The sequence below is a fragment of the Vitis riparia genome, chromosome 8 (assembly GCF_004353265.1).
Source record: "Vitis riparia cultivar Riparia Gloire de Montpellier isolate 1030 chromosome 8, EGFV_Vit.rip_1.0, whole genome shotgun sequence".
Classification (NCBI taxonomy): Eukaryota; Viridiplantae; Streptophyta; class Magnoliopsida; order Vitales; family Vitaceae; genus Vitis; species Vitis riparia.
This window is the reverse complement of record NC_048438.1, coordinates 3211731-3225696: the sequence shown is the minus strand read 5'-3', so window position 1 is coordinate 3225696 and position 13966 is coordinate 3211731. Positions and strand designations below refer to the sequence as shown.

The 13966-nt window shown below is 31.7% G+C and overlaps 1 protein-coding gene across 1 annotated transcript; it reads right to left on the bottom strand.

Annotated features, from left to right (window-relative positions):
* Positions 1 to 3616: 3616 nt before the first annotated feature.
* LOC117921136 (F-box/LRR-repeat protein At3g48880-like) lies at positions 3617 to 5698 on the bottom strand. Its single transcript, XM_034838935.1, has 4 exons — positions 5630 to 5698; positions 5407 to 5567; positions 4702 to 5048; positions 3617 to 4245 (listed from the first exon to the last, which is right to left on the bottom strand). The coding sequence occupies exons 2-4, from the start codon at positions 5479 to 5481 to the stop codon at positions 3765 to 3767; spliced, it is 903 nt and encodes a 300-aa protein (XP_034694826.1). The 5' UTR covers positions 5482 to 5567; positions 5630 to 5698; the 3' UTR covers positions 3617 to 3764.
* Positions 5699 to 13966: the final 8268 nt, after the last annotated feature.

Sequence of the window (13966 nt, the reverse complement as noted above, 5' to 3'; positions counted from 1 at the left end):
GATAAAAAATTTTAAGTATTAAAAATATTAAAAGCATTTCATATAGTTACTACCAAACGGGCTCTTATTAATTATTATTACTATTATTGCTAATAGTGAAAAAGTGTTTTTTTATGGTACCCTTTAGTTTGTTTTTCTAAAAACCTAAAGGAAGAAAATGGTAAAATTTAAAACATTTGCTTCTAATGGAAAATTTGGTAAGAATTGGACCAAGTTGGCTAGTTTGCTTTACTTCAAGGCAATTCTTGTACATTAAATTTTTTCCTTTTTGAAAGAGCTTGGGCATGGAGGGGCTGACGTGGTTCCAAAAAAATTAGAAAAGTGAATTACAAAAATATCAGTAAATGGGCGAAAAATTAGTCATTGGGTGTAAAGATCAAATAGTCTATATATCCATACCATTATCATATCAAACGTCTTCAACATTGGATACCACCTTCAATGTTATTGGAAACTTTTAGGAAGAAAATGGTAAATTCTAAAACATATCCCTTGGTTATGCTTGCTAGTTTGTGTTGCTTCAAGCCCATTATTATGCATTAAATCCTTCTTCTATGGGGAAAAAGGTTGGGCACGGAGGAGCTGACGTGGCTCCAAAAAAACTAAAAAAATTGGCAAAATATTGGTAAATCAATAATAAGACTAATTAATTAATTAAAATTCAGGAGACTAAATTAAGTGACCCAAGTCTACCATAAATTCAAGTCACTTATGTCCACAAGAAAGTCTATATAAATCCCTTTATATTGAGGTTAAACATTTTTATTCGTATCTTTAAGAAGGAGAGCCCTAAGCTACAGCTCTAAGAAAAGAAAAGTTGGCTCTTCTTTAATGGTAGGGTCTAAAAAAGAGTCATCAAATAGAAGATTGGGAAGTCTTCGAGATCCACTTTACCAACAAGATTTGATTTAACATTTAAATCAAAATTAAAATTTTTGAGCCCTAGATCTAAGCATTCATGTTTTAAATGCTTCTAATATTGTCTTAGATCTAGCATCCCTAAGAATATAGATGCATGTGCACTATCAATCCAAGGCTTGGAATATAATTTTTCAGATATTCCAACAACTTGTACCATGACACTTGAAATATATGATAGATTCACTTTGAATTGAGTAACTAGCTGATCAATCACCTAATTCTAGTTGGTGTGCTCTTAGCCAATTACTTTAAGCATGGATAGTCTCTGATAACATTGAGGCTTAAACTTCCCCAAACCATTCATAATCGTTAAATATGTGCAATATATAATTCGTAGTAGTAGTCAAATTGCATTTTCTTTAGTCGTGCAACCCTTATGATGAAAACTTGGCCTTAATCCTCAATGCCAAAGAGCTCCAAGAAAGATTGGTCAATAGTTGTGTCAACCCAAATTCCAAGTGACCTAGAATTTGGCCCATGACCCCAGGTCAAAGGTTTGACCCTAAGGGTTCCTCTTAATCCAAGTTGGCAATCAACCAAAATGCTCTGAATTTTATTTTATTTTTTTAAACTTAAATCACACTAAAGCTCCCTCCAACTAATATTCCAATTTATCAATATACCAATCACTACTCAAGAGCAACAAGAAAGTTCAATAACAATAAGATCTCCAACTCAAGTCAAAAATGAAAGTTCACAGCATGAACAATTAATCAATTAATCAAAATAAAGTCTCAGTACAAATATATAGTTTCAAAGTTTGCTAATACAAGTTCCAAAATAAACCAACATAACAACTACACTACAATCACTAGGCTGCTCCAAAATCTCCTGGGGCATCCTGAAGCCCTCTCTGCTCTATTTGTTGATCCTCGTGGGTTATATTTACATCTAAAAGTTTTAAGAAAGAATTGGTAAACATTTTCACATTGCTCAATAGGTGTTTTACACCCAAAAGGGTTAATTTATATTACTAAGGTTCAAGATATACAAAATAAATATTCAACCATAAAGTCAACAACCCAAACATTTCATTCACTCTAATTGTAACACTTCAACAATTAAATAAAATGCATGTGGGGATGTGACACAGTCATACAATGCACTGTCATTCTCGGGTTTTCACCGAAAGATACGTGTTTGTACCCAAATACACTCCACATTCGAAGTCTTCTTGGGGTAAATTTTTGGGTCTTTTACCCTAAGGATCTCACTTATTTCTTAATTTGCCTCTCATGGGCCTTTACTTTTCATCATTATTTTATTTTTCTTTCTTTTCCATTTCATGCAATCTTACAACAAATTTTTATTTTCCTTCACACAACCATGATGCATATGAAATGTAATGAAATTACATATCATTCTCTACAAATGTCATAAAAAATTTCCACTAATCCAAATATCAATAAAACATAATCTATACTACAATTTTATTTATTCTCAACAATCCCATTAATTTTAATAATCAAGCACAATCATTTAACCACAATTAAATTATCAAAAATATCTCAATAGATTCTCAATAATCCCAATATCAATCAAACATAATTTCTACCATAATTTTATTTATTCTTAATAATCCCAATAATTTTTAATAACCAAACACAATCATTTTCCACAATTAAATTATCAAAAACATCCAAATAAATTCCCAATAATCCCAATATCAATCAAACATAATTTCTTTATTTATTATCAATAATCCCAATCATTTTTAATAACCAAACACAATCATTTTCTACAATTTAAATTACCTTATTATCACAAAATTCCAAAGAAAATTCCTAAATCACCCAATAAAATTTCTCGTATCACAAATATTATCTATTTAACTTTCAACAATGAGATTTATAATTTTTTGAAGAAAAATGCATTAAATAAAATTTTTAATGTTAAGTCTCCTTACCACAGATTTAACAATCCAACCGTTGAAAACAAAATCTGACATCGTACAAATGTCCCTCGTGTCAAGTAGAGTATTCCCCTAATATAAAATTTCACGCGAAAAAGGAGCTTGTTTTACGATCGAAATGGCCGACCGAAGAGCAACGTGGTTTTTCCCACTATAGTTATCGAGGACGCCCTGCTCTGTCACTTGTTTTTTTTCCCTTCCCACTTTCTAATTCTTTTCTCTTCTTCACCATTTTTCTTTTCTAATTGAGTAAATCACTAAATGTGACGGCCAGCCCAACCAAATATATTATATATATTTATTATATTATTAATTTAGTTTTTTTTCTTCAATTCAATTCCTTTTCTTTTTTTCATTCATTTTTTTCAACTACACTTCACTAATAAATTATCAAACACGAATACAAATATTTTAATTTTCTTTAATTTATTAATTACTAATTTAATTTAATTTTTAATTTTTTATTTATTTTATTTTGTTTTCATTTCCGTTTTTTTTTTTTTCATTTTTTGGAAAATTTTGATTTCTACAACCGTAATGAATTTCCTACTAAAAAGTTTATGTGACACAAAAATTTAACTTATTTGATTGGCCAATAAAATCTTTCAAATTTCGCCACCCCAAAATTGACACGTATTCTTCATTTTTATTTTTATTTTTTATTTTTACTTTTAAACCACCCCAAAAGGAAGAATTTTCAAACTTGAAATTCCAACATAACTTAAAATACCCGATCACTACAAGTTGATCTTTTGTTTCAAAGTACTAGGTAAACAACTCGAATGGAATTGCCAATACAACTTTTTAACATATATAAAGTCCATGGGAATGGATCAATTATTGTCATCAATAATTCAACTCATTACATAGAGGCATACAGAAGGGAACTTCTCATAGAGGCTTTAGGTTAACAAACTCAACTCACAAACTCTTAACCAGAATAGTAATCAGAATCGACATCACCATCAATATATGTGTCATATTCCTCATAGATAGAACCTTCACACATGAATTTAGGAATATGGGAAGCGAGCTCTAATATCTCAGCATTACCCTCCCAAAATCCAATGCAATCCCTGACGTCTAAAAGTTGGAGCTCTTTGCAGCCTTGCAATATCATCACTAGATTTTTCTGCTCAATCGTTGATCCCTTTAGATCCAAGTACTTAAGGTTTGGCAATGAGGTGATCATAGCTGTTACTTCATCTTTCCCAACATATATTCCTGGAGCAAATAGCTTAATGAAGTTGTTGCAGTGAAGACTGATTTGGGATAGGATTTCCACCATGTTTCGTCTGCTCCCCAATGTCAACATCTCCAGATTTTTCCACTTGCTTATCAGTTTTGGAATAATAGTTGATTGTTTGAAAAGTAGAACAGCATCCAAATCCAAAGTCTTCAATGTGGGAGACCTGGAACAAGTAAAAAGAAACCAAGGAAGCAGGAAATTAAACAATGCATGTAAAAGCCAAAAAATGCTAGTTTGTAGCCAGTGGTTTTCCTCACACCTGGAATGACTAGAGAAAACCACACCTGGTAAAATGATATTGGACCATGTGAATTTGTCATCAATCCTTTGAACTTGTAGGCATGGGGTCATTTTATAGAAGTCTAACCAGGTATCCAAAATCACTATGCATATTAAAAATTGATTTCATTCTCCCATTTCTTAATTGTGCAGTCTTTTTAAATAAGTTAAGATGAATGGAAACCACAATATTGGCAAATCTTGTGTAAAAGCTACCAAATCAATATAAAACTGCATCTTGAGCAAAGAATTACAGAAGCCAAAAAGAATAAGAATAACAGCAGAAAAATAGCATTATTCCGAAGTGAAATAATTTGATAGATAATTTAAGGTGGCTTACTCGTTAGCAGCGTACTCCAATGCCTCTTTGGTGCAGCAGATGGGGAGCCTAAGTAGAGTAGCGTGTCTCTGGCTACGGGCAACCACAGACTTTATGAATGCAGTGACAGAGAAACTTTCTCGATATTGCATCATCAACCTTTCTCCCAAGGGGCCGGTGTCCCATATACCATCAGGTTTGATGTATTTTGGAAAATTGAGATGCTCCCAACACTTAGGATCAAGGCTTGCTTTGTACCATGACTTGCATACAAAGGGAACATCCAAGAGCAACGACTCCATTCCCACTCTTCGAAACACATTCACCAAACAGTCCATGTTTAGCTCCTCCCACTTTCGTCCCTCCATCTGAGCAAATGAAAAAGGAAAAAAAAAAAAAAGAACAGTGCGACTAAATTTATCATGGAATCAAAACTGATATTATGATTACTACTAATTAATCTATCTATTATATTCTTGACATAAAATAATCTTCCCCATCCTCTGAATTTTCCCTAGCCATTCATGGAAGACATTAATGTGCCTGGGCTCCAGATTATTACAAGGCTGGTATGATTAGTTTGAGTCTTAAGAGCCTCAAACTTAGAAGGAATAGGACTATTTTCCCTCCAAAAAGAATTGCATGCAAAAAGTAAATGTCATTCTTTATGAAATGAATTAATTAGACAGAACTACATTTAAAAATACTAATAGCATTTAGCAGTACCTTGCTATGGTCACTTTTAGAACCATTATTTGAACGCTTGGATGAAGTCTCTCCAATATAGTAATTCGAAGGCATTGGAAGGTTACTCAAGCTAACAGAAAATTTACACTTGTCGTGCTTCGACTGGATTTTATCAGCTAAATTATCGTAACCCAAATGATCTGCATTGGTCTCTTCTGTTAGAAAATGAGAGAAAGGAAGAAACGTAATATAATGGATTTACCTGAAGCTGATGAGACACTGAAGCCGCAAGAGTGATGAGAAGAAAGGGTTTGAGAAATAGAGAGAGGGTGAAGATGATATAGAATCAGTTCTCTTTGCTGACTTAAAACTGAATAGGGATAGCTCAACATACAAAATAAAATGATTGGTCTTTCCATCCACCCACTATTCAAACTTTAATAATTTTTTATCACATCCATGTTTTAATTTAAGTCATTTAATTATAAAATTTAAACTATGAAATAAAAGTATAATTATATAAAGCTAGGTTCAACCATATAAAGAAATAAATTAAAATTCTTATATTTGGTTCTAAATTTGGTCTTCATACCTGAGATCGTTCTCATTTTTTCTTATCAATTCTTAGTGATTAATTATCATTGAAACAAGTGGCCGGTTGTTTTTCTCTAATTCTTTTTGAACTTAGTGCTTAAGTAATTGATGAATTTAATGAGGACTGCCACCATATGCTCCAAGGAATTTGGACAGGACGAATTTTCCTTTGTGCTTAAGCTCTCATTTGAGATTGGCTGGAAAACAAAGGGAACGAAAAAGTTAGAAAAAGAAAGAAAAAAAGGTAAAAGTAGGAACAAAAGTAAAACTTCAGGCACAATTAATATTTTTTGTATCAAGTTCTTTGTTAGGATTGTATCTTTTAAGTCACTTTATTCGATATTTTATCTTATTAATAAAATTGTTTATTATGAATTTCATTGTATATCTTGAAAAGGTTTTATCTATTTTCGTACATATAAATATCAAGTTCTTTGTTAGGATTGTATCTTTTAAGTCACTTTATTCGATATTTTATCTTATTAATAAAATTGTTTATTATGAATTTCATTGTAATTTACTCAAAGTTTGGATTATAAATATCATGATACATAGCATAAGCATGTATAAAGGTTTGTAGTTGTTAGTTCCTTTCAAACTAGAACTTAGTTTTCAATCACAAATGAAAACGTGGAATTCATTTGGACAATTGCAACACATAGTTGTTACATTCGTAGTGTGACCTACCTCAATGATGTGAACACAAGGTTTTTATTGGTGTTTACCAGTGTATTTAAGTGTTATCTAGGCAAGTTATTAAAATTGCAAAAACATCTGAAGGAAAACATCAAGCAAAGATTATAAGATTATGCACTAAAGGTTATAAGATCATGCAAAGGTTATAAATGTTATCTAGTTGTCAATCCATGGCACTGTTCCCCATCTTGATGTTATCCTCCATTGACAATCTCACCATCCTACAAGATATAGGAGACAAGTTAGTCCTGAGTCATGCCCTTTTAGACCAATCAGAACATTAGAGTCGAGAGGCCTCAAACTCCTATTTTCTCTTGGGTGACTAACTTCCGGCCATTAATCACTAGCTCTAACAGTGAAAGGCCTCTCTGTCTGGTCCTACGGTTAGAAAGCCTGACAGTTGTCTACCCGATTAGAAAGCAAGTCACTCATCTTCCACCGAAAGCTCAAGAAGGCAAGTTAGTAAGCCCTAGCAACTATTTGTTTGTTAAACAACCTCCTGTTGATGACTTAGCCTTGGGACTAGCCTTTGTCTTTTAGGTCATGTATGGTAGGTCCCCTCACAATGTGTTAAATTTTGTACCTTTACCTTCTGGGTCTCACTAATCCCAATTGGAGACAAAGCGATAAGAATCTGGATAAGTGTCATTGGTACCATTCCTGCTTCTTTCTCTTGTCCCTACCCTATTACATATATAGGAGCAGAGGCTTCTCACAAAAATTGATTGGAAGACCCATGTTCATTGCCATATCTTGTAGTCATTCTTAGTTTTCTAAAAGTTTAGGTCGGTGCCCCTTTGATTTGCCCGGTGTTAGTTTTTATAGACTTATTTGTGAGGCTAGTTTTTTATAGCATTTGCCTCATTAGATTAAGGATATCAGTTAATGGGGAGCTTGCATACCATAGATAGTAAGGCACAAACCCAAGTTCTTGTATCTCTTTGTAATATATCATAGAATATTGGAGTACAGTTGACTTTCTATAGTATAATGTTCAGTCAATTTCAAAATTAGATTCTAAGAAGTGTTCTCTATTCACATATATGCATAAGAATGTTGAGGTAAATATTTGAAGTTTCATAGGAGCTTGTGCATGCTTTTTTTGGACTAAGCTAATTAATTAATTGGAGCTCAATAGAGTTAATTAATCAATTAAGACTCACATGGATTGGATTAATATTTTAGTTTACTATTGATAAAATCATGAATTTTAAACATAAAGTAATATTTTTTTTCATTTTTTTTTAATTTTTATTTTTAGTTATATATTTATTTTATCATTTTAATTTCCTTATTTTCATATATTATTATTAAGAAAATGATGAATTTTGGAAAGAAATCAATATCTTCTATCATTCTAATTAATTATTTAGTTTTATTTTTATTTTTTCTATTTTTTATAATTGCATATTCAATTATTATTAATCCTATTTTTTAATTTTATTATAGATGATAGTTAATGAAATTTTATTAAATATATTAATTGATAAGAAAATGATTTATTTTCAGAATAGGTCAAGGGAGGATTTTTATTTTTTTTCCCCTTAATCCTCTCCCCAAATTAACAACATCAGTTATCCAAAATAAAAAAATCCCATTAAGAGAAGTATCATTACTTAGTAAAATTATCATTTTTATCAAGCATATTATTTTCATTTTTATTGATTTAATTAGAGCTTTTTTAGAATTCATAACAACACTCAAAAGAAATTTTCAAGAGAATAAAATTTTCACATGCGTGGAATATGATAATAAGAACTTGATACTTAGTCAGATTCTCAATAGTTTTTTTTATAAGAACATAAAATAAAAAAACCTTGCCACCAATCTTGCGAACTTGATTGTGAGTCAGATTCCAATAGTTTTCCAACACAAACATAAAATATATATATAAAAAAAAATACACACATCGTCAATGGTCTGTCCCTCAAAACAAACTTCCAAAATTACTCCAAACTTATCTAAAAATGTCACCCAATTTCAAATTTTCCTTTTTTTTTTTTTTATCAATTCTCTATTACCTTCCTAAAATTTCTTTCAGAACCTAAAAATAAACCTTAAAAAAATTTTAAACATAAATAATAATAAAATAAAAATAGATGAAAAAAAAAAAAGAATTAGCATAGAATGAGAATAGTTGTAAAAATTATAAAACAAAGAAAGTGGTTAATGAAAGAAGAAAAAACAAATAAGGAAGAAACCTTAATGCAAGACCCTAGGCTATGAAACAAAAAGTGCTATTGAGAAGGGGAAGTTCCTAAAGATTTCCTAGGAGGTAAAAACCTAAGAGAACCTATAGGAGTAGAATAAGAGCAAATTAACAAGACCTTTATTTTGAAGTTCAACAAGGACATCTTTCCTAATCCAAATTTGTCTAGTCTTAAGGACTCCAAAAGATGAATTTGAAGTAGCAATATAAGAATCATGAATATTCATCATATGCTTAAATTGGGTGAGAGTTTTTGAAACCCATTGAGTAATTTTTCTTTTTCTATCAAAATGAATTTCTTCAAACTTCCTAATGTGACACCTATTACTAATGTAACCATTTATGTGACAAAATGAACATGTGTACATGGCCCTAGTAGGTGTTTGGACAATAGGAATTACCTTTTTAGTCTTAACAAAATTAGTTTTTCCACTATTAGGAGCAGTAAACTCATCAAGATATCATAGGCCTCTCTTAACTCCAAAGGACTTCCCTTTACTAATGATTTTATTTTTTGAAGAAACAACTTTTTCTGTGGCGTTCATTCTTGAGTTAAAACATTATTTCTCTCAAAAAGATATTTATGCTTGATTACTACTCAAAAAGTGCTATTTGATAGCTTGTAATAAACTCTTTTAAACACTTTTGAGTAGTAGTTATCACCTTTTAACCCAATTAACATATTAAGAACCCTTGCAATCAATTTTAATCAAATTGTGTTAAGTTTTGGTGTTTTGATAACTTTTTGATCACTAAAGCAATCAGAGATTAAGGAGAGTTCTTTAGGAATTCATGACAAAAGATGTCCAAGCATGGCGTCCGGACACACCATTGGAGAGCGGCGGAATGTGGGCTGTAGCAAGGCTTGCTCACTGTAGTAAATGATCCGGACAACATATCCGGATAGGTATGCTATCATCCGGAGTGTGATGTTCACGAGTGTCAGATATCATGGCGGCGCATGTCCTCTTGGGGAAATTTGATGGAGTTGAGCCGGATGGGTCCCTACACCTTACACACGTAGACGGTCCCCCTTGTGCAACATAGCTCAGTCCACCCGGGAGGAATTTCGTGCGCCGACATTTTCACATCCGGAATTCTGTGCACCGATATTTTACATCTGAATATCTCACAGCCGGATGGGAAAGGAGGACGCTTCAACTTCTCCGGATATACATATCCGAACCTTCTGATAACGCTTACTCGCAGAGTTCTTCTCTCAGTATACAGTGCAACGGTGTTCTCCTGAAGCTTCCTGATATTTCCAACCGACATTTTGAGATATTTTGGGATATTTTGCTTTAGATATTTGATGTCTAAATCCCCAAAGTCTCCTTGTAATCCACCTATCATAGGATTCCTTAGTCTTTAAGTAAGTACAAATGGTGAATAACCTCATATATATAGTTTGTAATTTTCTTTACAAGGAGATCGATGTATGTGATCAATTATGTAATCGGTAGAAGGAAGAAATATAATTTACATAGCACTTGCTCTGATTTTCCTTGATATATTTGTTTTCTCGTTAGTTTTCTTTCTAGCCAAACAAGCTCTGAGGAAGTTTCCTCAGAGAATGAGTGGCTAGACTTTTTAGTTCCTTGGAGTTAAGGTTGCCGGGAAAGGTTCCAAGTGCATGAATTAGTAGCTTTGTGGTTTCAGTCTTTAATGAAGAGAAAGTGTGATCCTTTAATGATTTCTATGTTTTTAGTTAACTTAAAACACTTTCAATTCACTTGAGCCAACACTTGGTAAGGCCAGTGATCTCCGTCCATGGAAATGCACTAGTTTTCCTCTTGCGAGCTTTTGGGAAGTGACTTGAAGGTAGGATTTTCTAGAATTGCCAACACTTGGTAAGCTTTTGGACTCCAAGGAGACATCCTTTAGTTATCTCTTGCGAGCTTGAGAAAGGAAGTCTAAAGTTAAAGATCACCTTGAATGGCAAATGCTAGGTGAGAGGCACGAGTCATTGCAAGTTGCATCAGTGAGAGGGAATTAGAGTTGAAATCCATTTAAAGGTTACCTCTGTACAACACCGGTTAGAGAATTGACTATATGTTAATTCTCTAATGCGAGGAAATGAACCAAATGACCAGAGCTCTGTTTTTGCATAAGGAACCTCCCCTATGAATCTAAACCTCCAAGGAATGTTTTTCTTTATAAGTAATTTCCATTACTTTCTTTTTAGTTAGCTTTAAACAAAACCTCATTTAAACAAGTTTGTGTTTTATTTCTTAAGCTAACCTTGAAATGAAAAAGCACCAATTTACTTTGAATTGGTATCAGTTGAGAGTTGAAAACCCTTCCCAGTGAACGATCCTATAGCCACTATGCTATATTAGCTAAAGCTATCCTAATGCATGGTGATATAAGTTATAAATTTTGTTGATCACTTCCTCAGTCAAGGAGCACCAGTTGGATATGAATCAGCTGAGACACTAATTGGGAATCACGAATCAATGCTTAATCTCAAGAAATCGATTTTCTCAATGTGATTCAATTTTTCTTCATTTGACACACCAATCATAGTTTTCTATGACTCATAAGCAGTTATAACTTTGATACAATTATTTAGCAAACATTGATATTCCTTAACCAAGTTTTCAAGAAAAGCAGCATTCTTATCATCTCATAATTTTCTTTTTAAGAAAGCTACTTTATTCAAAGTGACAAATTTTCTTCAATAACAATTACTTCTTGTTGTCTTTTTAATTCAAGGGACAAAGATTCACATAAAGATTATTATTTCTTGAATTTTTTTATTCAACCATTTATTTTCTTTATGTAATTTTTTCCAATCATGAAAAAAAATTTCACAAGCGAAAAAATGAATCTTTGAAGATTTTGGAAGGAACACAACTTTTATAAAAATTTGGAGACTTTTTAATTAAATTGTCATTGGTTAGGAAGTTGAGAATAATATTAGCAATGATAATATCAATATAGGAAATTATTAACATTCTCAAACCTATAATTTTAGATAAGTAGTCAATAGTAATAGTTGTTTTTTATGTTAGGAGAGGAGTAAATTCTTTAGGATTAAAGTCTTTGAGGTTTTTGAGTGTTTTTTGAGGTAAGGGGAATCAATCTAGATTTTGTAAAAGAAAATAATTTTCTTTTCATATGTTAGTTTGAAATGTGTAAGATGTTATTTTTGTTTCTAGATATGGATCAAATATATTTTACAAGAAAAATATGTTAGAACATTTTTCTTTTGTTTATAATAAAAAATTGGAGATATTACATTTTTATAAGTTTGAATAAATAAAATAAAATGTTTGACTCTGGTTTGTTTGGCCTTAGTCAACACGACATAATAATTGACCTTTCAGTCCTAGTCAATACGATATAACAGTTGATTTTTTGGCAATTTTCAATTGGATATAATAGCTTACCTTTATATTTCTTGGTGGGGTTACTATTACTAGTAGTGTTTGGTTCCATGTACCTTAAAATGAACAAATTTGAGGCTATTGTAAAATTTCACCAAACTGGGCACTATTTATTATTTGATAACCAAAGAAAAAAAGTTTTGAATGCATTTGATTTGGATTTGATATAAAATTGTATTGACATAAATAAGAAAAGTTTTGGATGCTTTAGCATATTTGAACACAAAGTTTTTTTGTTAAAATGATTATAAATTATATCTCATATTTATAATCATAACTGAAAATGTTTGACTCATAAAACTGTATTAATATTCTTTATTGGACTTTGAGTTCATTCCTTTTTGTTGACTATTTTTTAAGCACTCTTAGTTTAAAAAAGGAATGATGATTAGGTTAGGAATTTAGTATTGTTAGGCCTTTTGGTTTAAACTTTTATTTTGGACATTGTTTAAACATCAGAATTTAATTATTGTTAGCTATTATTTAAGTTTGAAGTTGTTTGAAGAATAACACTTTAGTTGATGTATTAGTTTTAAAGTTGATATTTAAGGATTACAGATTTTTTTACTTTACTACTCTAAATAGGAATTTAGTAATTGGTAACCATCTAATTACAAGATGATGGTTTAAGTCAATTCACACTTTGAGTCTTTGGGTTTGAGGTGTGAAGTAACCATCGCAACATTGGAGTGGGTTTTGACGCATGACGGAATGGTATCAGAGCGTCAGGTTATGATCTTTTTGGGAACTTGATTTAGTTTAGATTTGGGATAGATGAGTAACTCGTTAGTTTAAGTTTCGGCTTCATCTAGTATAATTCGAAATCCTTGTATTTTAATTGTCTAATTGGTTCTTTAGTGACTAATCTAGGCTCAATGCAAAGTCCTACACCAGGATGGATGAAACAAAATTGTCTAACTTAATCTAAATAGCATAAGGCACTAACACTCATGTTCAAATAACTTGTCATGGAGTTCTTCGAAAGTGATTGGTATCTCTCGGCATCAAATAGCAGCAAAAATATATTTTAAGTCTGCGCCTAGCCCACAAAGTGCCTGAATAATAAGGTCATCGATCTTCGTATACGGATGCACTGATAACAGCTAGTTCATCAGCTGTTCTTTTAAGAATTTTCAGATACTCAGACAGGATTTAGATCCGTCAGCCGTGGTGGAAATGTGCTCCTCTAGCTGCAGAATGTATGCCTCTCGGTGGCTACGAGAGGCATGACTGATTCAGAGAGTGAAGCAAAAATAGCATGTAGTCGGACACCATGCTTAGTTAATTGTATGTGGGGCAAAAGGGCACACTTAATCCCTTCAGGGTTACACCTGCAAATATGTAGAACAATTCTAAATTAATTGCAAGGAGCAGTGGGGCAGTTTTCTTTTCTTTTCTTTTCTTTTCTTTTCTTTTCTTTAAAGAAAAAATTTAGGTGACATACTCATTAGCAGCATGGTAGCACGTCTCCAGCTCTGATCAACTATAAACTTTATGAATGCAGTGCACAGAATTGATATTTTTGTGACTTGAGTGGAAATTTTGTGAAAAATAGGTATAACTATTGTTATTTATTAGCATAAATATGATTGAAAATTTTGAAATTTTGTAAAATTTTCAACTTATTTACATATCTTTTCAGTATATGAAATTTAAGTTTAAATATTTTTAATGCACTATGTGATTACATGTAATTATAGAATATGATATA